The sequence below is a fragment of the Prunus dulcis genome, chromosome 1 (assembly GCF_902201215.1).
Source record: "Prunus dulcis chromosome 1, ALMONDv2, whole genome shotgun sequence".
Classification (NCBI taxonomy): domain Eukaryota; kingdom Viridiplantae; phylum Streptophyta; class Magnoliopsida; order Rosales; family Rosaceae; genus Prunus; species Prunus dulcis.
This window is the reverse complement of record NC_047650.1, coordinates 24,113,970-24,136,853: the sequence shown is the minus strand read 5'-3', so window position 1 is coordinate 24,136,853 and position 22,884 is coordinate 24,113,970. Positions and strand designations below refer to the sequence as shown.

The 22,884-nt window shown below is 37.6% G+C and overlaps 3 protein-coding genes across 4 annotated transcripts; 2 read left to right on the top strand and 1 right to left on the bottom strand.

Annotated features, from left to right (window-relative positions):
* Window positions 1-1,159: 1,159 nt before the first annotated feature.
* LOC117616425 lies at window positions 1,160-7,132 on the bottom strand. The gene is made up of 11 exons (XM_034345743.1): window positions 6,841-7,132; window positions 5,952-6,251; window positions 5,670-5,747; window positions 5,011-5,582; window positions 3,860-4,468; window positions 3,428-3,582; window positions 2,689-2,903; window positions 2,473-2,606; window positions 2,043-2,380; window positions 1,864-1,967; window positions 1,160-1,613 (listed from the first exon to the last, which is right to left on the bottom strand). Exons 2-11 carry the CDS (start codon window positions 6,229-6,231, stop codon window positions 1,543-1,545), a joined length of 2,556 nt encoding a protein of 851 aa, XP_034201634.1. The 5' UTR covers window positions 6,232-6,251; window positions 6,841-7,132; the 3' UTR covers window positions 1,160-1,542.
* A 1,719-nt stretch (window positions 7,133-8,851) lies between these two features.
* On the top strand, window positions 8,852-12,477 carry LOC117614346 (protein TWIN LOV 1). Of its 2 annotated transcripts, none has more exons than XR_004583856.1 (7): window positions 8,852-9,924; window positions 10,269-10,476; window positions 10,589-10,653; window positions 10,775-10,854; window positions 10,965-11,000; window positions 11,108-11,171; window positions 12,049-12,108. XR_004583856.1 is itself a non-coding variant. In XM_034343130.1 (7 exons), the coding sequence occupies exons 1-7, from the start codon at window positions 9,354-9,356 to the stop codon at window positions 12,199-12,201; spliced, it is 1,197 nt and encodes a 398-aa protein (XP_034199021.1). In that variant the 5' UTR covers window positions 8,852-9,353; the 3' UTR covers window positions 12,202-12,477. The 2 variants fall into 2 exon arrangements, 1 of the variants encoding a protein (XP_034199021.1); XM_034343130.1 differs by having other exon boundaries at window positions 10,965-11,020; window positions 12,049-12,477.
* An 8,496-nt stretch (window positions 12,478-20,973) lies between these two features.
* LOC117616589 (aldehyde oxidase GLOX-like) lies at window positions 20,974-22,731 on the top strand. The gene has a single exon (XM_034345953.1). The coding sequence runs from the start codon at window positions 20,974-20,976 to the stop codon at window positions 22,729-22,731; it is 1,758 nt and encodes a 585-aa protein (XP_034201844.1).
* Window positions 22,732-22,884: the final 153 nt, after the last annotated feature.

Sequence of the window (22,884 nt, the reverse complement as noted above, 5' to 3'; positions counted from 1 at the left end):
GAAGGCATGGGATGTAGATAATGCAATAACAATATGAATTATATATAAAAGATGAACCGTGTTCAAAGGTATCCATTATTTTATTTATTTTAAAAAAAAACACAAAGCATCATTTGTACTCTCAAAAACAGAGTGAAGAGCGGCTTGGAGAATTATACTTATCAAGAGCTAAATTAAATTCAACGAGAATATTAAGATTATTAATATAAGAGCTTGTTCATTGGTTTAAGAAATCTGGCATGCAACACCGAGATTGACTTCCAAATATCCAATATGTTAATTATTATTATTATTATTATTATTTGCTTTTAATTACTATAATATACTCATTGAAATGGCGAATAAGAATGTTGTGCCTGCCTTTCGATGATGGTGTTTTTTTTTTTTGGGTTGTCGAACTTGATAGTGATCATCTTTTTTCTTCTCTGACGAGATCGGAGCCATGACTAAATTAGTTGGGTCCAAAATTTTGTTGTAATATATTCTAGATGCAACAAAACTATTTCTTAAATTCTCTCAAATTCCAATTTCTCACTACTTTGAGTACAAAGATGGAGCTTCTTGCAACACTCTGATCTAAAACGCATGTTCCACTTTAAAGTTTCTACCTAATTATAACACGTTTGGCATGAGAATAATTACATGATATTAATAATCACATATGATTGGTACTCAAAAAAATGATTCGGGGTAGATTAGGCCACCCTGTCCTATATCATGCTATTGGTAACAAATTGAAGATGAGCAGCACCCACTCAATATCATCTGCCTGCATTTTCAGGCATTATAATTATTTTATGACTTTCTTTTTTTGCTAACCCATTATTTTAAGTGTAGATTAAAAAAAGAAAGATCATTATTTTATAGAGTAGCAAGTCTACATTTGGAATATGGACACATGGCAGGAAATCCTTGTAAAAAGCATCAAATCGTAAGGGGTTGACATCACTTCACAACAGGTAGAGAAAAATAGAGTCAAGAGAAGAATAGGGCGGCACCTCACTCTTAGCAAATTTAATTGAATATCAGTTTTATTTTAGGGTTAAATGTTAAAATGGTCCATGTATTTTGCAACCATGGCCAATTTATTCCCTGTATTCTTAATTTGACCGATTTGATCCTTATGTTTAGGACCGTCAAACTAACATAACATTGGAAGAAGTAAAAATAAAAACTTGAAATTAATTTTTGAATGGAAAACAAAGAGTCAACTCAATAAGAAGCTACACAATTTTTTCTGTATTAAATGATTACATATCACACAAGTAGATTCATCTACAGAGAATACAGTCACCCACTGGAAGGGGTAAAGGGGTATCAAACAATCCCTATTCTCAAACCACGGTTTACAACACACGCTGTGACCTTATATTTCTACCAGAACGAATTGACATGAGAATTCCAACTAAACAAAGCCAAGGGAAACCTCGGTGCCTGTTGTCACGCACCCGATGCTTGATCGCTACACAAGTGACAGTTCAAAAATTCCTTCACGGTTCAGTTTAAGATGTTGAAAGAAATGCACGGCGCACTAGATATTTCTTAAAAAATCCCAGTTGAAATGCTGGAAGTCGCATTAATCTTCAGTGAGTACTCCGGTATATAAGTAAGACCTGTTATGCCAGAACATGATACTCCATCAGAACAAATTCGACAGTTGGGTTTTTTCATTTAATTAAGGATAACCCTCCGAAATTATTGTTTTGATGGAGGAACCAGAGAGTGCAAAGACCAGCCCAAGTGTCTTCTGGTATACTAATTCTTTATTGATTCTATTAACAGCCTAATAGAGTCCACTCAATAAGCATTCTTCTGACAAGGATGCGTGTAAAAAGAAAATAGTAGAAATAATAGGATGAGTACCTTTTTCCTTGACATCAATTTGTAGTGTGTCCAGTGTGATTATGCCATCAGTCAATGGAAGTAGCTCAAGCTTGATGGTTGCCATAGATTGGGAGGGAACGCATCTGATGTGACCATAGAAAATTATAATAATTGGAATATCTATGAATAAGAAAAACGAAAAAAGATGGAAGTATTACCCTAGTGGAACTCTACTCTGAAGCCACAGATGTGTACAACACAAACCATTACTAGGAATGGCATCAGATATTGGAGAAGCCTGTTCGTTGAAAGAAGCTGGCCAAACTCCACCTGTACCATTTTGTTTCTGATTCTTTGATGAAAGGAGCGGTGAGCTTAGCCTCTGCATTGTAGGACTCCTTCCTGTAAACTCAGGAAAACCAACAAATGGGCTCATTGGTGAAGAAGGTGAAGAATTCAAGGAGACCACTGAAGGAAGGGAAGTGAATGAAGCTGGAGCAAGAACCGTCAGAGTTAGATCTTCTGACATTAGATTTGAAACCTGAAGAGTTAAGACCTGCAAATTGAAAAATTAGATGAAATGTGATTATACAAGGTAAAAAAGAAGAAAACACCACATATGCATACGAACTACTGAGTGTATGAAACCTGAACAGGAAGCTGAGAGACCCCTCCACTGGGTGCACTAGATTGTCCAGACATTTCAGATGCAACAGAGATCATAAGATCCCTTGAAACACGTGGCTGCCAACTTGTTGGCTGTTTGAAAAATAATCTCGACTCTACAGATGTAACATAAAAGAAGAATTAGAAACGAATAATTTAGGTTCTCCAAATAGGGTACACTAAAAGGAATATAATTACCAGTGTAGTTGCACCGACATGATACCATAATTGCATACTGATCAGCAGTTGAAGCACTCCTCTTTAATTCAACAGCCTTGGATGGTGGACGCAAACTTGATGCTGCATTTCCAGCCTGCAGTTGTGATGATTGAGTTCTTCTATCACCACCAGCCTTGAGATTCTTCCACAGGGATGTTGCCGGTTTAAGAATAAAGGAATGCTCTTCACCTCTCCTGCCATGAGAAATTCTAATGAGAAGAGAAGGAATAAACTTAGGATTCCAATAACTAAACAAAAAATGTTCCAATTACAGACTCCATGTTTCTGGTGAACATCAAATTTACAAAGTTCACAATAGAAACCTCCGTACTGGGTTCAGCCAATCCACACTAAATGACCATTGCCAGATAATAAGCATCTGCTCTCTCTGTAGGGAGGCTAGAGTTAACAAGAATGAGAATTGAAATAGGTAATCACATCCTGAAAGTCTTATTTTAAGAAGTGTGATGACATTAAATAATGATGCATGAGCATCCAAGAAGAAATGCAAAACTAAGTGTCCACCAACACAGAGTACTAAGCAATATTCCACAGCAACTTAACCCCAACTGCCTGGGGTTGCCAACCCATACAATTTTCTAATCCCAGATATTGACGTGCTCCAAGAATGCATGCACAATCACCATGAAGAAAACATGATATTTTGTAACAAGGACAATCAACATGAAAAAAATGAATACCAAGACATAAAAACAACCTGAGGGCTAGGTTTGGCAAACTGTGGTCGTTTCCTGCTTCAATACATGCAATTGGTAATGATAAGGATTGTCCACCTTTTGAAGCCTCCTCAAATACAATTGTTATAGCATCTATATATACCACAATATGTGGTGCATGTGCTGGAGAAACATTCTGCAAAACAAAATGATAACTTAATAGGAATGTGGAACAAAGCCAAACAAACATCTCATTCCTAACAAGAATGATGTTATAAAAATTTCAGGCAAAAACAAGTATTAACAAACACATGTTCTGGAGAAACATTCTGCAAAACAAAATGATAACCTAACAGGAATGTGAGACAGCCTAACAAACATGACATTTCTAACAAGAGTGATTAGAATTGGAAAGATATGAGAAGACAGGCATATATAACAAACACCTTGATCTAGTCAATCATTGCTCACACCTTTATCTGGACACAGAGAAGGTCATCTGTATTGCAGTCAGCAGCAAAAGAATGGATTTCTACAGGTTGTATAATTTCAAGTTTTCTCCTCCACCTTCTTCCTGGAGTATAGATTCCCTCCAATCCACAACGAACAGAAAATCGTTCTCGCTCCAATGACACACCTCGAAAAGATAAAAGCACCTCGTAACCAGTTTTTTGACTCTTCCAGAACTGCTGAGATGAAGACTGATCCCAATCTTCAAGATCAAAGGTTGGCTTAGAACTGGCGGCTTTAATAGGTGCAGGTGGTGGTGTAGTATTTTGTGGTAGTGATGACATGGAGTAACTTCTAAAATGGGAGAAGAGTTGAGAACCAGACTTTTGAGATGTGCTACCCATTCCTGAATTGGAAGTTAAAGGAGGAGATAGAGGGCGAGCTGTAGGCGGAAGTGTGTTATCCAATGGAAGCAACCATTTTAACAATTCTCCACATGGGTCCTGATTTGCATCAACTAAGTTTTCCTGAGTCTCAGAAGACAAACTTCCCTCACGAGATTTCTCAAACTGAAGAATCTCAATAACAGGGTCATTCAAAAAATCGACACCAACATTCACTTGTAAAAGAACCTGCACCCTTCCAAAGAAGAAAATGGAATGAGAATCAGTGATCTGAACAACTGCTTAAACCAGCCATGAATGTGAGAGGAAAAAAAATTTCAGAACTAAGATATTTAAAATTGGAAGGTCTAGAATAAACAAAGCAGCAGCAGAAAATTAACTTAAGGGTCAGCAAATTGTTATCAGAGTTACAACACTCTTGCTTATTTTGGTACAAACTAAGACCAACTAGGGCTTTCCTCCAGTAAAACCTTGCAGAAAGCTTAAGATTTATAGGTGCATGTCAATGGGGTTAACATAAAAGGCACAACTACTGACATTTTTTCTGTCACTTATCACGTATATTGATGCATAAGCGCACACACACAGACTCGCAAATATAAATATTCATAACATTGCGTTTTAGGTTGGCACAACTTAAGTCTACAACTTTGAGTTTATTAATACCCATCATTTAGCAAAAAAGATAATAATTGTGGAAATAAGATGAGAATATAAGTAACACATATGTATGCATACAAGGAAGAACCTAGAAGCTTCATTACACATACCACTATGTCTCCATTAGAAAGAGAGCAACACTTGACATTATTTCTTGCTACACCACCAGAGACTTTGGGATCAAAATTTCCTTTATCAATAATAGCATTAAGTCGAGACACATTTACAGCATTTTTCTGGGTTCCATTTTCCTTAGACTCTTGACCATCCATCCCAAGAGATACTGAAGATTTCTTAGGAGCACTTTTTTTTGACCAAAGTGTCTCACTTGACTCTGCAATCCTAACAAAAAAATGAGACCTCTCAAATCTTTGCAATAAGATTTCAGTCTGTCTTTTGTGATCCTCCATTCTAAGAAGGGATTCACTATCAGTAACATCCTTTTGTAGTTCAGTCTTCTCTTTTGACAGGGTTTCACCATTTTGTTCTGCACCTTGACTGTCAGGACTCATTTCTCCTTTTCTCAACAATGCACCATTACCCTCTTCAGCATTTCCATTTTGTTTCTTTGGGCTTTGTCTTATGCCATTTTTACTCATGGCTGCAGCTAATTTAAAGGGAGTAATAATTTCTGTATCCTGCTTACAAGCTGACAAGCATGCAAGGATATGAACTTGTTCACCTGGATTAAAAATAAATTTCAGGTCCTAAATAAAGGATACATCTCCCATTTGGAGAAAAAGAGTCAGGAAATTCAAGAAAGAGCTACCGGGGAAAACAAAGGAGCGGTCCAGAGAGCGTAATGAATGTATATCTGGTGCATCATTCCAATTATCAGGGAGTTCTTCTGCAAGAGCAAAACACGCTTTAGATAATTTTATATCACGACCATGATATATTTTACGTATTGAATGTATAATATAGGCACCTAATCAACTATATGCATGTGTATTATAACGCAGTTTATGTGCACACTTATAAGTGTGCATGCGATCCTAAACATTATGAAAATATTAAAACATGCATGTTGAGTGTAATGGAAATCGCTTACTGTATGGAATGGCAATCCATCCCTCCTCATCAGATACGTCATAATGCTTTGCTATGACAGAAGATTCATTATTTGCACCAATGGCATTTTCACCTCTATATTCACTTTCTCCAACATGATCATCGATTGTGGAATATTGTGGATATGAATCTTCAGCAATTAGACCCTCCAATGTTGTTGCTGATTTTGGGGTAGGGTGAGCATCTGCAGGTGGTTCAGGAACAGACGGTTGTTCTGCCGACACACGTTGTACATGACTTGACCGCATAAGGAAATTCATTGTCCCACCAAAATAAGTGTCTGCAAAATCCATAAATGTGGTCATTCAATTACAAAATGGGTTATGTTAACGCAAGCATATATGTACATCTGACTTGTACATGCAAACCCATGTCGTTGAAGCTGGTGTTTAAATCCCATTGAAAAATCACTTAGAACTTCAAATTACCAGCAGTGCCTTGTGGCTAGTGAAACTCCCCACACTAAAGATTTATATCACCTCCTCCTAACACTTTTTTCAAACACCAAGTTTCAACATTTACAATCAACAGCCACTGGATCCAAACCAGAGGCTTTATTATCACACTACTACAACAATGAGCACTTGATCAAACAGTTAAAGCACTATAAATCTCACACTCATGGCATATCTATGATAAACAAGCAAATAAAAAGCATACTCTAAAGATATCACATGAAATCTACAAGGCGCTTTCTATTTCCAACGATTTGGCATTGGTTTTGAGTTGGTCTTCCAATGCCGAATCCACAGTAATTGGGTCTAACGCTGGCACTATAATCGAACACCAAATGCGTCCCAATATCACATTTGGCTGAGACTCAAAATCCAAATTTGATTTAGCTGTTCGTCAGAACCAAATCTACTTACCCGAGATCGAGCTCTCCTCTGAACCTCAGAGGTGATCGCAAGCCAGAAACGTCTCAAAGCTGAAAGACCTAACTGTCCGATTCCGATTCTTCTCTGCCGGAAAAGTCCTAAATGTGAGCTCCGGAGGACGCAAGACTCTGACACTTCGGTTGTGTGCGATCAGAATTCAGAAAGGAGCCTCTGAGAGCTCTAATTGTAAACATCGGGTTCCATTTCACTACCACCATAACCGTCGCTGGAAAAGAAGAAAAGGGAGTTGGTTTTTCGGTCGAAAACTTTCAAATTCATAAAGCCCAAAACAGAAGAGGACGCAACTACAGACGGAGCCCAAATCTTAAGGTTGGCCCATCCATGGATGGAATTTATAAAATAATAATAATAATAATAATTTTGCTCCTAAGAAATAAATTGGTGTTTTTGGATATACCATGGAGTGTAGTGTAAATTTTTTTTTTTATTATATATATTTTTTTTATGTGTGGTTCTAGGTGTGAATACAAGACGGAGCCACAACAAGGCGTGTCGTAACCTTTATTTTTTACAATATGCTATAACAATACAATTTCTGTAATAAAGTGTTACCCGATTAAAGATGAGAAAGTTAAATACAAATAAATTTTGATGTCTTCGCATCGAGAATTCTAGCTCCGCCCCTATGTGAAGTGAATTTACCTAATAAGATGAAATGTAAAATTAGGCCCCATGGAAAATAATTTGTTTATATAATATAGCCAATCTCTAATCACCAAATCAACATAAAGGAACCCTTGTTCTTGTCAACCTTTCGGCTTTGTAAGATGATAATATTTGTATTTTGTTGTGAATATCCAAACTTTTTTGTTTTGAGAAAGTATTTATCCTGGTTACCACCTAAACAAAGAGGGCAAATTTATGAAATTTTATTTTGGGATCTGTTGTATGTTGCTGCACAAACAACATACAATACGGTAGCCGCTTGGACCGACACTCATATTGGGAGGTGCATTACGTTATCCATTTCCTGATGTTTCTGTTGTTTTTCCAAAACTATTTTATTGATTTGTGATTACGACACATACGATTAATTTTAGGTTAAGTTAATAATATTATCATTATGGTTTGGCATAAAAACAGAAGGCAGCTTGTGGTTAAATGCCACGTCAAGCAAGGCATCACATACATAATTAGAAAGGACGACACCAAAATGAGGTGGATTGGATAAATACCATCAAAGTCGGTTCCTTCCTGTGTTTTGTTATTAGTTTTGTCGGTTTACGAACTTAATCCATTTGGTTTTCTTGAACCAACTTCAGTTGACAATGATTGGAAATCCACTAACCTACTTGTAGGTGAGGGACTCCCATTCGTTAATGAATTAAATTTTCATCGAAGATTGAAAGGCACTTGTATATATAGGCGATTATGATACACACATCTTTGAACTTGTATGTGTAAAATCAATAATGGAGTGGAGTTGGGGTCCACATGTAGATGAGAGCCATTTCATTTCCATTATAGGCCAAACCAAAGGCGGCTTAATTGATGTGTTGTGGTATGTGAGATGATATGAGGATGGCCACAAAACAATCACCAAGCCAAACAATGACTATGGAAGGATCCTAGGTGATTTCATTCATTAACTTTATCTCACGTCCATTGTTTTGGTACATCCATTTACCCAAGGAAATCAAAATAGTTCAGATTTGTCAAAAAAATTAGAACTTTCTTTGTGGTTTTCCTTGCAGTGATCTGATCTCAAATTGTTAAATTCAGAAGCTGTTCTCTATAGTGTAACATTAATAAAGTGAGTCATTGTAAAGCTACCGAAACGCATAAAATCTCAGGTTGGTGTGTGTCAATTCTCAATCTCAATTTCAATTTCAATCTCAATGCATGTGGTTGGTCTCAACTCTTGTCCCTTTCATGGTAAACCATAAATAGACAGAAATTAATTATAACAATCCCAAAGTGAAAAAATAATACGAAAATAAAATAAAATAAGAATATTTTGTGACTCTGCACAGCTGCACCAGGCCTTTTGTCTATTGTGTCCAATATTGCATCAGAAAAATGCAGATTTAATTTTCCACTAATGAACTAAAAACGATTGATGGGTATTTCTCAACGATTATTGTTCGTTCGAAAATCACAAGTTCACAACCCGCACCAGATATTTTTTAATTTTCATCTGCAAGTCGTGATGGATAGGGGGTGTGTGTGTAGTTCACTATCAGCTGACTTTCTCTCAAGAGATGTAAGCCTTTTCACGTAAAACTACCCTTCCGTTTTTATCAAAGCTGCCATTTTTACATTTCATCTATCGAAAAGAGTCTCTGAGAAATCATTGGGCGAGACCTGTATGCTATAATTCCTCGAATTTCTGGGTGCCCTGGTTCTTCTTCTTACTGGGTTGTCTTTGAATTTTGAAGCTGCAAGCGGCACAAACACCCGCTTAGGTGCCCACATGGGATTGGGACTAACTCGAACACAGAGAGAGACGAAGGTTTTGTACAAGAGATTGAAGAACAAGGAAGATGGAATCGGAGTTGGGTTTGATAGAGCAATCATTCAATAGCCGTTACTCGCTTTGGGTCCAGGAAGCTCTGAGCGAATTGCCCGACAGTTTCACAATCACTGATCCTTGTGTCTCTGGCCACCCAATTGTATTTGCGAGCAAAGGGTTCTTGAAAATGTTGGGTTATTCGAAAAGCGAGGTGATTGGCAGAAATGGTAGAGTGTTTCAAGGTCCGGGGACTTGCAGAAGGTCGGTTATGGAAATAAGAGAGGCCATCAGGGAAGAGAGAGCTATTCAGATTAATTTGCTGAATTATCGCAAAGACGGGACACCCTTTTGGACGTTGTTTCATATGTGCCCTGTTTTTAACAAAGAAGATGGGAGGGTGACTCATTTTGTGGGAGTTCAGGTTCCGATTTCGAGGAAGCCGAGGCGGTGTGGCAGAAATGGGGTTAATTTGTGCGAAGAGGGGTCTAGGATGAATGATATCTTTTATGGGTCTTGTAGAAAAGAAGTGTGCTCCGATTCTTCGGTTGAATTGGGTCGTGTTCTGCCTCTGGAGTCTGCATTGGATGATGCTGATGACAGAGGTTTGTTTCTTTATCAATTTGCGTTGTGGTTCCATAAATGACTAATGCAATATACTTTGCTTGTGTAATGACAGAGGCATCGTTTAATTTTCTATTCCAAGTAATATTTGACTGTGCTACTTGCTTAATTAATGATTTCTGTTATCTATCAATGTTGATAGTGGATTTGAAGTTACTTGTCACACATTCATTTACGGTTAGCAATCTGATCTGTCCTTTTAGGAGTTGTAGTTCTGTTGGTTGCGGTTCAAGTTTTGTTTTGATGTGATTTTATGGTTTTGATTTTTGATTTTGTTACCGAGTATTGGTTGTGGTTGAGTTTTCATTTACTATGTAACATACAGGATTGGAGATTGAAGAGTCGTGCGAGGCAAGTGATGTAGAGAAGACAAGAGCTGCAACTGCCATTAATAACATATTGTCTGTGCTAACTCACTATAGCGAGTTAACAGGCAGATTGGTCTGTGGAAAGAGATGCAGCTTATCCGGGGTGGGCCTTCTCAGTTCATCCTTAAATATATCTCTTGGTAGAATCAAACAAAGCTTTGTATTGTGAGTTGTTGCAAATTCTCATTTTCTTACTTTGCAGAAGGTATCATACTTTCTGAAGATTTCTGATGATTATACTTTGTGTTTGCTTTGATATGATTGTGTTGCCTTGTAGAACTGATCCACACTTACCAGACATGCCTATAGTTTATGCAAGTGATGCCTTCTTCAAATTGACAGGTAACATTCACAATGCTATTTGCCAGAGGAATACTAAACCATTCTAGACTTCACGTTCTTTGCAAATCTTTTCAAGAATCCAGCATATGCAGTTACTCAACTCCGTTGTTTACCTATATAGGTTATGCCAGACATGAAGTCTTGGGGCGCAATTGTAGATTTTTAAGTGGGGTGGATACAGATTCCTCAATGATATATCAGGTATTTTTCCTTTTCTGTCATGATTATTGGTTTTCGCCATGTACTTTGGTGACTTGATGGAACTGATAATCTTAAGTGTACCATCCCATCTTTTCTCTTTTTTTCCCCAGATAAAGGAAAGCATTCAAAACGAAAAAGCATGCACAGTACGTATCTTGAATTACAGGTCACTACTTGACTACTTATTCAATATGTTTTACATGAACTGCACATTATTCATCCGTTTTGACTTTTGTTTCTGCTTCATTCTCAGGAAGGATAAGAGTTCATTTTGGAATCTCCTACACATATCACCTGTTCGTAATGCTTCTGGCAAGGTATTTATATGCTAAGCTTTCATGAGTCTGGTTGAATCTTAATTTTCTTACTGTTAATTGTTTTTGTCAATGACATGTATGCTGTCTGATTGATGTGCCTTTGGCTTCATTAAGAGCAAAGTAAAGCAGCATATGCTTTAAACTGATCAAACTCTTGTCAACTTTGTTTATTGGTCTAAACAAACAGGAGATAAAGTTTTTCTTATATGCAAATTTGAAGTTTTTGGACTTTAAGTTTATTTCCAAATACTATAATAGCTTGGCTTGTGACTGTGGGATGTGGTTGACAGAGGATTAGCTTGGATTCACTTGCAGTGGATTTCTGTGTTTGCATGAAACTTTATGAACAAATGAGAAGCTTATGTTACCCTAGACATTATTAACTTTGGGAGAAGTGTTGGCAGAGCTGTAACTATGCAATTTGTGTTGCACAAGTATTTCTGTTCTGAGTGATTCAGTTTACTGCTGCTGTAAACATTTCCGTGGCACATTTATTTGATTACTTAACCAATTTCCATCATCATGTTCAGCTCACAATATGTTATTGGTGTAAAATCAGAATAAGCTGGAGTCACTGGTTGTCTATATCAGAACTGTTACGGCGTACCAATTTCTTATCTTTCTCCATTAGATGAAGAATTTAACCTCTTGATATTTTGGTGTGTTGCAATGTGGCTGTTCTGCTTCTGTATAACCTGTAGATCCCTTTAGAGTCTTAGACATATGATCCCTCAATCCTTAGTATCAAAATTAGTACTCAAGTGACGATATCAGTTTAGTTCCATTCTACTCTTTCTGATGTTAAGTGGCCAGAAAGAACTTGTGGTTATTTTATATATGTCACTCTGTTTCTCATGCTATGTTTGTGGCTGTTCAGATTGCATACTTTGTGGGTGTTCAGATGGAAGAAGGGTGTAAAAACCAGGTTGGACATGGGCTAAGCCCTGAGATGAGGCAGCTTAGCGCCGTTGGTGCAGTCAGAATTGCAGTAAGGAGCTTATCAATGGGTGCTGGCCCTTCCAAATCTTAAGAGAGTAACAACCTCTGAATCTTGCTGCCGGTGCCTGCTATTTCAAAAATGCCACGATCCTATCCTAGAAATATATATTCATTTGTCTCAAATTTGTAATCTTGTCTGGCAATAGATGAGAAGGCAGAAAGCAGGGAAAGTTTGGTTCATTGCCGCATGAGATCTCTGTTACACTTAATTGTTTATATATAATATGAAGAAAGGTCTATTAGTGAAAATTTATTGACTTTCTGCTGGAATCTCTCCAGCTCCAAATTGTGGCACTTTATTTTGTTTTGGGTGTTTTTCATATTTCTAGCCACTTTATGATTGTGACTGGAAATATTAGAAGAAAAGCTGGTATGTTAATATGTTGCCTCAAAATGCTTAGGAGAGCAGGTGGAGTGATGTGAGATCCATGGGCATCAAGCAAAAATATTCGCAAACTGGCATATATAATGAGAGAGAAATGAGCAAATAATCTGATGTTTGGAATATAACACGTGATAATCCCAAAAGTAGAGCATATGAGTGTCCTAAATTATAGCTTGTACTAAAAAGTGTACCTAATTGTATTCAAATTTCAAAAATAAGAAGTTATAGGGGATGAGGATTTCTCGCTAAAATATGAATATGGTTTGAATACTGTAGGTTAATTGTATTCTTCTCCATAATGAGACATATATAAGAGTTTACAAGGGTTCTTTACAAGGAAATAGATACAGTAATTAATTAGGGGAATATCTCCTAATTATACAAGGATGTGTTAGCCATATGAAACAAGGAAGTAAATCACATAATTAACTTAGGAAATAAATCTCCTTGATTTTGTAGGTTAACTCACGTCAACACTCCTCCTCAAGTTGGTGCATACACGTCATCAATTCCCGACTTGGTAAGTGAGTCATATAACACTCATCCACACACAGCTTTTGTTAAGACATTCGCTGATTGATCTTTCAATTTTACAAAAGGTAGACATATGATCTTCTTCTCAATTTTTTCTTTGATGAAATGTCTATACACCTCAACATGTTTAGTTCGATCATGTTGAACTGTATTATGAGCAATATCGATTGCTAACTTATTATCACAATGTAACTTCATTGGCTTCTCTGGTTTAAAACCCAATTCTATCAAGAGTCCTCTTATCCACAATAATTCCCAAACTCCTTGAGCCATACCTCAATACTGTTCTTCTGCACTAGACCGAGCAATTACATTTTGTTTTTTACTCCGCCAAGTGATTAGGTTACCTCCAACTAATGTATAGTAACCTGATATATAGCGTCTATCTGTAATGGAACCAGTCCAATCAGCATCTGTATATCCAACAACTTTAAGATTTCCATTCTTTGAGAACATTAATCCTTTTCCAGGGGCTATTTAAAGTATCTTAAGATCCGATCAACTACATTCCTATGAGAAACATTGGGTGAATGCATAAATTGACTAACCACACTCACAACATATGCAATATATGGTCTTGTGTGTGCCAAGTATATCAACCTTCCAACAAGGCGCTGATATTGTTTGGCAAACGGTCCATGCCTTTACATAACTTGTGATTCATCTCAATGGGTGTGTCAGTAGGCTTACATCCAAGCATTCATGTTTTAGTGAGTGGACCCATCACATATTTCCTTTGAGACAGAAAATACCAGTTTTTTACCTTGCTACTTCAATTCCACGGTAGTATTTTGGAGCATCTAAATCCTTCATCTCAAATTCGAAAGACAAATACTTTTGTAGCTTCTATTACTCTCATTTGTTGTTCCCAGTTATGACCAAATCATCCACATAAACAATTAATGCAATAATTTTTCCTCCATCACTCTTCAAGAAGAGAGTGTGGTCTGAATTACTTTCAGTGTATGCAAAATTCTCCAGGAACTTAGAAAATCTCCAAACCATGCTCTAGGAGATTTTTTTAACCTATATAATGACTTTCTGAGCTTGCAAACTTGATTCTTCTTGTCATGAGCTAAATTACATCTGGGTGGTAAATCCATGTATACCTCTTCTTCCCAGTCTCCATGTAAAAAGGCATTTTTAATATCGAACTGATATAGTAGCCAATCTAGATTTGCTACTAGGGACAGTAGAACTCTGATAATGTTGATCTTGGCTACTAGAGCAAAGGTCTCTTGGTAATCCACCATATACCTCTGTGTATACCCATTCGCCACCAATCTAACTTTATATCTTTCAATGGATCCATCTGCTTTGAGTTTTATAGTATATATCCACCTGCATCGCACCATCTTCTTTCTGTGAGGTAAATGCTCGAGCTCCCATGTGTCATTCTTCTAGAGGGCTCACATTTCTTCATCATGGCTTCTTTCCATTTTGAGTATTTTAGTGCTTCATTCACACTATTTGGGATAGATATATCAATCAATTATTTACAAAGTGTTCATGCGACTTTGATAATCTGCTTAGAAATATATAATTATTAATGGGGTATTTTTCTTTTGCTTTAAGATTTGATTAGTTCTGTACTCGAGGTTTACCGCGGTTCTTCCTTTTTGGAAGATGATATATAAGGCTATATGTATCCTTTATGTTTTCTGAAATCAAATCATCATGGTATATTTCATTAGTATTTTCAGTTTCAAGGGGATATGTTACCTTAATGACTTCCTCAGTATGTGATTGATGTGGCACTAGAGCTGAAGGTAGGTCTGGAGCGCACAAAATCTCATAAAACAGTTCAATTTCCTCCTCCTGATTTTGACAGCATGGAGTCGACTGATCGTTTTGAAACTAAGGCTCTACCCATGAAGGAATAAAGGGAGGCGACCAGTAGCTTTTAGGCACAAACTTGTCCTGCTGAAAAAAAAACTCTAGAATCTTTGGAGTGTTAGATTCTAGATTCTCCTCAAGTGCAACTAAAAAATATGTCGTGTTGAGAACACGACATCCACAGAGGTATATACTTCTGACTCGGAGGGTGATAACATTGATAGCCTTTCTGATGAGGAGCATAGCCAATGAAAACACACTTTTCTGCTAGGGGATCCAATTTGCTTCATTGGTGATCATGTAAATGTACAAATACGACACAACCGAAAATCCGTGGTTCAAGGTTAGGGGTGAGAGATATTTGAATATGGTGGTGAAGTGTTTGAAGTGGTGTTTGGAAATTCAAGATACTAGAGGGAATACGATTGATAAGGTAAGCTGCAGAGAGGACGACCTCTCCCCAAAATGACCAAGACATATTTGTATCAAAGAGAGAGGCACGAAGTACTTCTAATAAATGTATGTTCTTTCGTTCAGTCACCCCATTTTGTTGGAGAGTGTATGGGCATGAGTGTTGATGTATGATGTTATGATCCTGTAAGAACTTGTTAAAACCTTGGTTGAGAAATTCTCCGCCATTGTTAAAACGGAGAACCTGGATTAAGGCTCTGTGTTTCCACCATTTTATGAAACTGTTGAAATTTTAAATTGACTTCCCCTTTAAATTTGAGAAGGGAAACCCAAGTCATACGTATGCAATCATCAATAAATGTAACAGACCATCAAGCTCCCTTCAGAGTGGCAATTTTAACAAGTCCCCAAACATCAGAATGAACAAGAGAAAACAGAACCAAACTTTTATTTGAACTTAAGGGAAAAAGAATAAGATGACTCTTGGCCAGTTCACAAATGTCACACTTAAAACTTGAAATATCTAAATTGGTGAATAAGGATGGAATAACTCATGTAAATATCCAAATGAAGCATGTTCAAGACTTCTATGCCATAACCATACTTCGTCAGTTTGTTTCTCAAGCTTGACCAACTCTGGCTTCACTGTCAGGCTCCAAGTTCGAGTAGACAAGTTTGCCCCTCATAGTACCACAACCAATCGTCTTACTACTGAGAATATCCTGAAAAACATAATGAGTTGGCCAAAAGGTTACAATGCAATCCAAAGCTGTAGTAATTTGGGCAACATATAATAGATTATGGCGCAAGGATGGAATAATCAACACGGAATTCAAATTGAGGGAGTCAGAAAAGAGAGAGAGAGAGAGAGAGAGAGAGAGAGAGAGAGAGAGAGAGAGAGAGAGAGAACCCTCCTCAATCACATGGGAGATGGTACCATTAACAGTAGACACCATCGATTGAGGAGACGATGTATAAGAGGTAATTTGTCAAGTATCAAATGTCATATGGTCAGTTGCTCATGAGTCAATGATCCATTTGTTTTTCTTGGATAAAGTATTTAAAACATAACATTTGGTACTTGTTGTGGTTATAAAGGCAAATGTTAGAGCCGGTGTAGTCGAAGCAGCAGGACTTATAGGATCTGATTCGGAAGATATGTTGAGTGCTTTGCTCCTATTCTTGCGGGGCGCTTTGGAGTGGTCTCATCTATCAGGGTACCCAATCAGTTCGTAACAACCCGCACGTGTATGTTTGTCTCCTTCATAGTGGGTGCACTTCTTCTTCGGACGAGATCCTGAGGCCTTATTCTGAGAAGAGCCACCGGTAGAAGTTTGGGGCCACATTTGACGTTGAGTTACCACTACAGAAGCTTCCTTAGCACTAATCATAGTCATTCTTTGTTGAGCTTCACGACGAACATAGACAAAGGTTTGATCAAGGTCTAATTTAGGATCTTTGCATAGGATTTCCCCCCGAACTTGATCAAACTCAGGGTCAAGACCGGAAAGAAAAAGGTGAACACGAAGATGATCCAGTTCTGTCTAGCGCTCAGTCACGTTGAATGCGCAGTGCACGCAGATAGGACTCCGATGGTCAATTTCTTGAAAGATGCCCTGCAACTGGCTGTAGAATTTATGAACTGGTGTACCATTTTGTTTAACAATGAATGCCCGTTTGTTGAGATCCAAAAGATAAGTTTCATCACCACCCTCATAGTAAGTCTTCTTGACGGCAGCCTAGATTTCTTTGGCAGTATTTAACTGGATGAAACGATTCATCAAGTCCGGGGACATGGAGTCGATTAACCACCCATTGACTCAAAAGTTCTCGGTACATCATTTGTTATAGGTGGACAAGAGCTCATAAGGCTTTGGAGTGTCACCGGTTAGGTAACCCAATTTTTCTTGTGCAACAATGCTCTTCTCCATGACTTGAGACCATAAGGCATAATTGGTCTCAGTCAGAGTGACGCCGGCAGGGAGCGGGGAGTTGTCACTTTGAATAGTAACGATTTTAGGAGTGTGGGTGGAAGATCCTCCGCTGGTCGGAAGCGAGACATCGCCCATTGCAGCAGAACAATTTGAGAGTAAGATAAAGGTATGTGTTTAGGAAGTTTGATAAGAGGATTTGATTTTAGAGTTTAGGATTTGGATTTGAGGAATTTGATTTATGGTTTGTGTTTGAATTTGAGGACTTAAAAACAATCTAGGATCGATTGCTTTGATACGATGCTAAAATATGAATATGGTTTGAATACTTTAGGTTAATTGTATTCTTCTCCGTAAGAGGTATATATAGGAGTTTATAAGGAAAACATAGAGTAATTAATTAGGGGAATATCTCCTAATTATACAAGATGTGTCAACTATATGAAACAAGGAAGTAAATCACCTAATAACTTAGGAAATAAATCTCATTGATTTAGTAAGTTAACTCATGTCAACATTTCTCACACAAACACCACACAACACAACTATGATGCTCTGGGAGTTCGAACTTAAGACCTCTGCACTGCAAGTCAATATCATTTTTCACTGAACTAGACCGTTAGCACAATTAGTTACTTAAATAAGCTGTCCCATAAATGAAACAAAGGTAAATACGTGAACAATTTCTAGGCCTATTGTGGCCCCAAAGTTATCAAGCAACAATCCTCAGCAGCTGGCCACACGCATATATAACACCCTAGAAATCACCAATTCATGCATCAAGGTTTTTCCTTCTTGGCTAAACAACCTAAGATAATAAATCAGATAATTATTTTTGGATTAGGCATTGAATTAAAACACCTTAAGTTTAGCTTTCAAATTACCACAAATGTGATGGTAAAAAGGGCTTGTCCAATATAGGTCCCTACAATTTCTATTTCCTAGACATATACCCATCATTCTATAAATCTATGTATAAAACCCAATTTCAAACTTAAATGAGCAGTAGGATATAAGAGGTCATAGTATTCCTATGTTTTTACATCATTGTCATCAGACTTCATATTTTATTTATAATTTATTCCAAGCATTTCATTAACTGCCATAATTGTAACTAAAACTCCCTATTAATAGCATATCAATCACCCTATTTCTTTTGCTTGCCATTCCCTCTAACATATGACCCCTTAAAATTGCAAATTAAAAAAAATATGTAAATTACATATCCAATAATGTACATATGAAAAATATAAATATAAATATATACGTATAAAAATATAGGTATATTATTTACCAAAACAAAATTAACAAAAATAGGTCAATTACTTTGTAATTGAAATTTCCGTACATTAAAAATAGGTATATTATTTAGAAGAAAAAAATAAGTTCATTATACTAGGTAAATTGTTTTACTAGGTATACATTATTGGAGAAAAAAAAAAAGGGAGATTCACTATTATACCCAATATGAGAGCCCAAATTATAAAAATACCCCATATGAAATGGACTTTAGAAACACACTCAAAGGCCATTTACAACATAACAAAAAAGCTTTTAACTTCTTATAAATTACAAAACTGCCATCAATTTCTTAAGACAAACCCAACCCCAAAATCTCATAAAAATACCCAAAACACTTAATAGGGCATTAAAGTAATTTAATAATTAATATTAAATTCAATAAGACCAGCTGTCATTTTTTGGGTTTGTTTATAGAAATTCAATTGTGTATGATTTATTTATAATATTAGTGCTAGAAATGGGTATACCACTAAATATTTAAAAAAAAAATTAGGTACTTTATTTAGAGAAAAAAATAGGTTCATTATACTAGGTATACTTTGTAATAATGTACCTAGGTCAAAAATAGGTCAATTACTTTGTAAATTGAAATTTTCGTACATTAAAAATAGGTGCATTATTTAGAAGAAAAAAATAAGTTCATTATACTAGGTAAATTGTTTTACTAGGTATACATTATTGGAGAAAAAAAATAGGTACATTATTTAGAGAAAAAAATAAGTTCATTATACTAGGTAATTGTTTTACTAGGTACATTATTAGAGAAAACAAATAGGTACATTATTTTGAGAGGAAAAAAAGGTTCATTATACTAGGTATTGTTTTACTAGGTACATTATTAGAAAAAAAAAAATAGGTACATTATTTTGAGAGAAAAAATAGGCACATTTAAAAAAATATATATATATATATATATATATATTTTTCATACAATAAAAAGATGATCAAATTATTTTTCATAAAACAAGTAATAAAGAAAAAAAATACGTACAATATTTGGAGAAAAAATAGGTTCATTAAAAAAAATATTTTAAAAACAAAACAATAAATAGATTATCAAATTATTTTTCAACATAATTAGAATGTACACTATTATTCATAACACTATAATAAAATAGAATATTGGTCGTATAATTCATTAAAGACAACAACATTACTTCCTAAATTTAATATTGAATTTAAATTACTAATACTTTAAATAGATTACTAGTCATAATTCATAGAAGGAAAGCACTATTAATTCAAAAATAGATTACTGATACTTTAATGTGGAATTTAATATTTAATTTTAAATAAGTTTCTAAATTAATTCCTACATCCATTACAACTATTTGGAGATCTTTCCAAATTCAATGGGTGTCATTAGTTACACCCCTCATAACACATTAACTTACAAACACATGTAGTTTTGGAATCCGAAAAGTACAATAAATCATATTTTAAGTTATATTAGGTAACTTGCTTAGTTGGATCCTAGTCATCGAGTATTATTTGAAAAAATTGGATATTTTAAATAAAAAACTAAAGGAAAGAGTTGTATGTGATTTAAAATGAATTTTATGAGTCTCAATTTACTAAAAACTAGGATCATCAACAACATCATCAATTGCTTCACTTAACCTTTTTCTTATGTATTTTGAATACATTCGTGTACTTAAACAAGTAAAAACGTGTCCCGTAATCATAAATAAATAAATAAAAAGGAAGGTAATCTAGTAGGTGAACCAAATACTTAATCAAGATTAAGCCAACACAACCTCAACTAAGCTTCTTTATTTTTGGGTGAAAACCTCAACTAAGCTAAGCTAAGCGCACCATTCACAGAACCTGCGCATTTGGCAGAGAAAGTAAACAAAAGTTACAGTGAATATCTGATTAATTCCATCCAGTTCAGAAACACACAAGAGTTGACGAACATCCACGTCAACACTAATTCGCCATATTACCATTTTACCCCACGAAAATACAAGCGCATTGATGACTACTACCATATGTTAAATTAATGTTTCCCAGGAGAGAAAATTCAAAAGCCCCTCACCGAAAAAACAAACCAATCTTTTTGCAATAATAGGTAGGTTGAATCTATATGACAACTTCGAATTACGTCAGCTTTTGGGCCTGGTCAGGCCCAAGTTTGACTCTTTTAGTCATCTGACCTGTCACCTGTGGGCCCTCTAATATGCATGTATTTGGTAGTGTGTATATAAATGAGACAGTGTCAGCAAAGAAGACCTAGCTAGCTAAGGCCACCTCCACCATGCACAGCTAAGACCTTCGCATATTGTCATCATCACACTCTCAGTCTTCTTTTTTTGATTTGTAAAACAGAACCCACTTCCTTTTATAAAGAGATAAACCCCAATCGCCCCAAGAACCAAAATAACCAAGAAACCAGTCGTCGGCCATGGCTTTCATTTTCAAGAACCTCTCTTTATCATCCTCCGTTTTCTTCTACGCCATCCCCCTCTTATTGTCTTATCTCTTCATTGTTTCCCACTCCCAGTACTTGACCAATCCGACGCCGTTTTCTTCCATTAATGCTACTACCAGTAACGTCTCCGCCGGGGGGCAGTGGGTTCTTCTCCACAAAAGCATCGGAGTCTCTGCAATGCACATGCAACTCCTCAAGAACGACAAAGTCATCCTCTTCGACCGTACGGACATGGGCCCCTCCAACTTCTCCTTCCCCTCCGGCACCGGCTGCCGCAAGTACAACGACACCCACCACCACAACAGAACCATCACAGACTGCACCGCCCACTCCCTCCAATACGACGTCATTTCCGGTAATATCCGCCCCCTCTACGTCAGCTCCGATACGTGGTGCTCCTCTGGCTCATTGGACCCCAACGGCACCCTCATTCAGACCGGCGGGTACGGCCCGGGCATCCGAAAAATCCGCACAATCGCCTCTTGCGACGACGGAAAATGCGAGTGGACCGAGCTCCCGGTCAACCTCGCCGACGGCCGCTGGTACGCCTCCACCCAAATCTTGCCCGACGGACGCGTCATCGTTGTCGGAGGGCGGAGAGCTTTCTCCTACGAGTTCTACCCCAAGACGGACGACGTGTCGTCCAAGAGATACTACCTCAGCTTCTTGGCAGAGACCACCGACCCTTACGAGGAGAACAATCTTTATCCCTTCTTGCATCTCTTGCCGGACGGCAACCTCTTCATCTTCGCCAATAACCGGTCAATCTTGCTTGACTATAAGCAGAACCGGGTCGTCAAGGAGTTACCGGTTATACCCGATGGCATCAAGCGGACCTACCCCAGCACAGGGTCCTCGGTGCTCCTCCCGCTAAAAATGAACGGGTCTTTAGACGGGTCGGATAAACCCGAAGCCGAGGTGCTGATATGCGGCGGGTCGCCACCCGGTGCGTTTAACATGTCGAATTTGAACCGAGTCTTCGTCAGCGCCTCCAACAGCTGCGGTCGGATCAAGTTGACCGACCCGGATCCGAAATGGGTCATGGAGGAAATGCCCATGCCACGTGTCATGTCCGACATGCTTCTCCTTCCTACGGGCGACGTCATCATCCTCAACGGAGCGTCAAACGGAACGGCAGGGTGGGAAGACGCGGCGAACCCCGTCTTCAACCCGGTTTTGTATAAAACCTACGAGCCCGACCCGAATCTCAGATTCGTTGTGCTTAACCCGTCCAGCACTCCCAGAATGTACCACTCGTCCGCTTTGCTTTTGCCAGATGGCAGTATCCTAGTGGGCGGGAGCAACCCGCACGAGGTGTACAATTTCACGGCGAGACCCTTCCCAACCGACCTCAGCCTGGAGGCCTATCAGCCGCCGTACCTGGGCCCGCTCTTGGCAGCATTGCGTCCTTCGATCTTGACCATCGAAGCGAGGGACAGCATCGTATCGTACGGTCAGATGTTTTCTGTTACGTTTATGTTATCCGTGTACCGGGCCGATCCCGGGATTTCAGTGGTCCTCATAACGCCGTCGTTTACGACTCACTCCTTCTCCATGAATCAGAGGATGGTGGTTTTGGACGTGGCGCGCTTGGAGAACTTGTCCGCGTTTGCTTACAAGATTGCGGCGTATGGCCCACCGAAGACCACGGTGGCCCCACCTGGATACTACATGCTTTTTCTTGTCCACGCTGGCACTCCCAGCCACGCTGTGTGGGTGAAGGTGCAGTAATTTGGATTTGGTGTTAGGACTTTTAGGAATTATTTGGGGCATAGATTACCAAATTTTGAATGAAATTTTTTAAAATTACTTTTATTTTATTTGTTAAGAATTGTAATGATCACAGTAATGCTAATGAGACTGATGGCGGACGAGAGAAAGGGA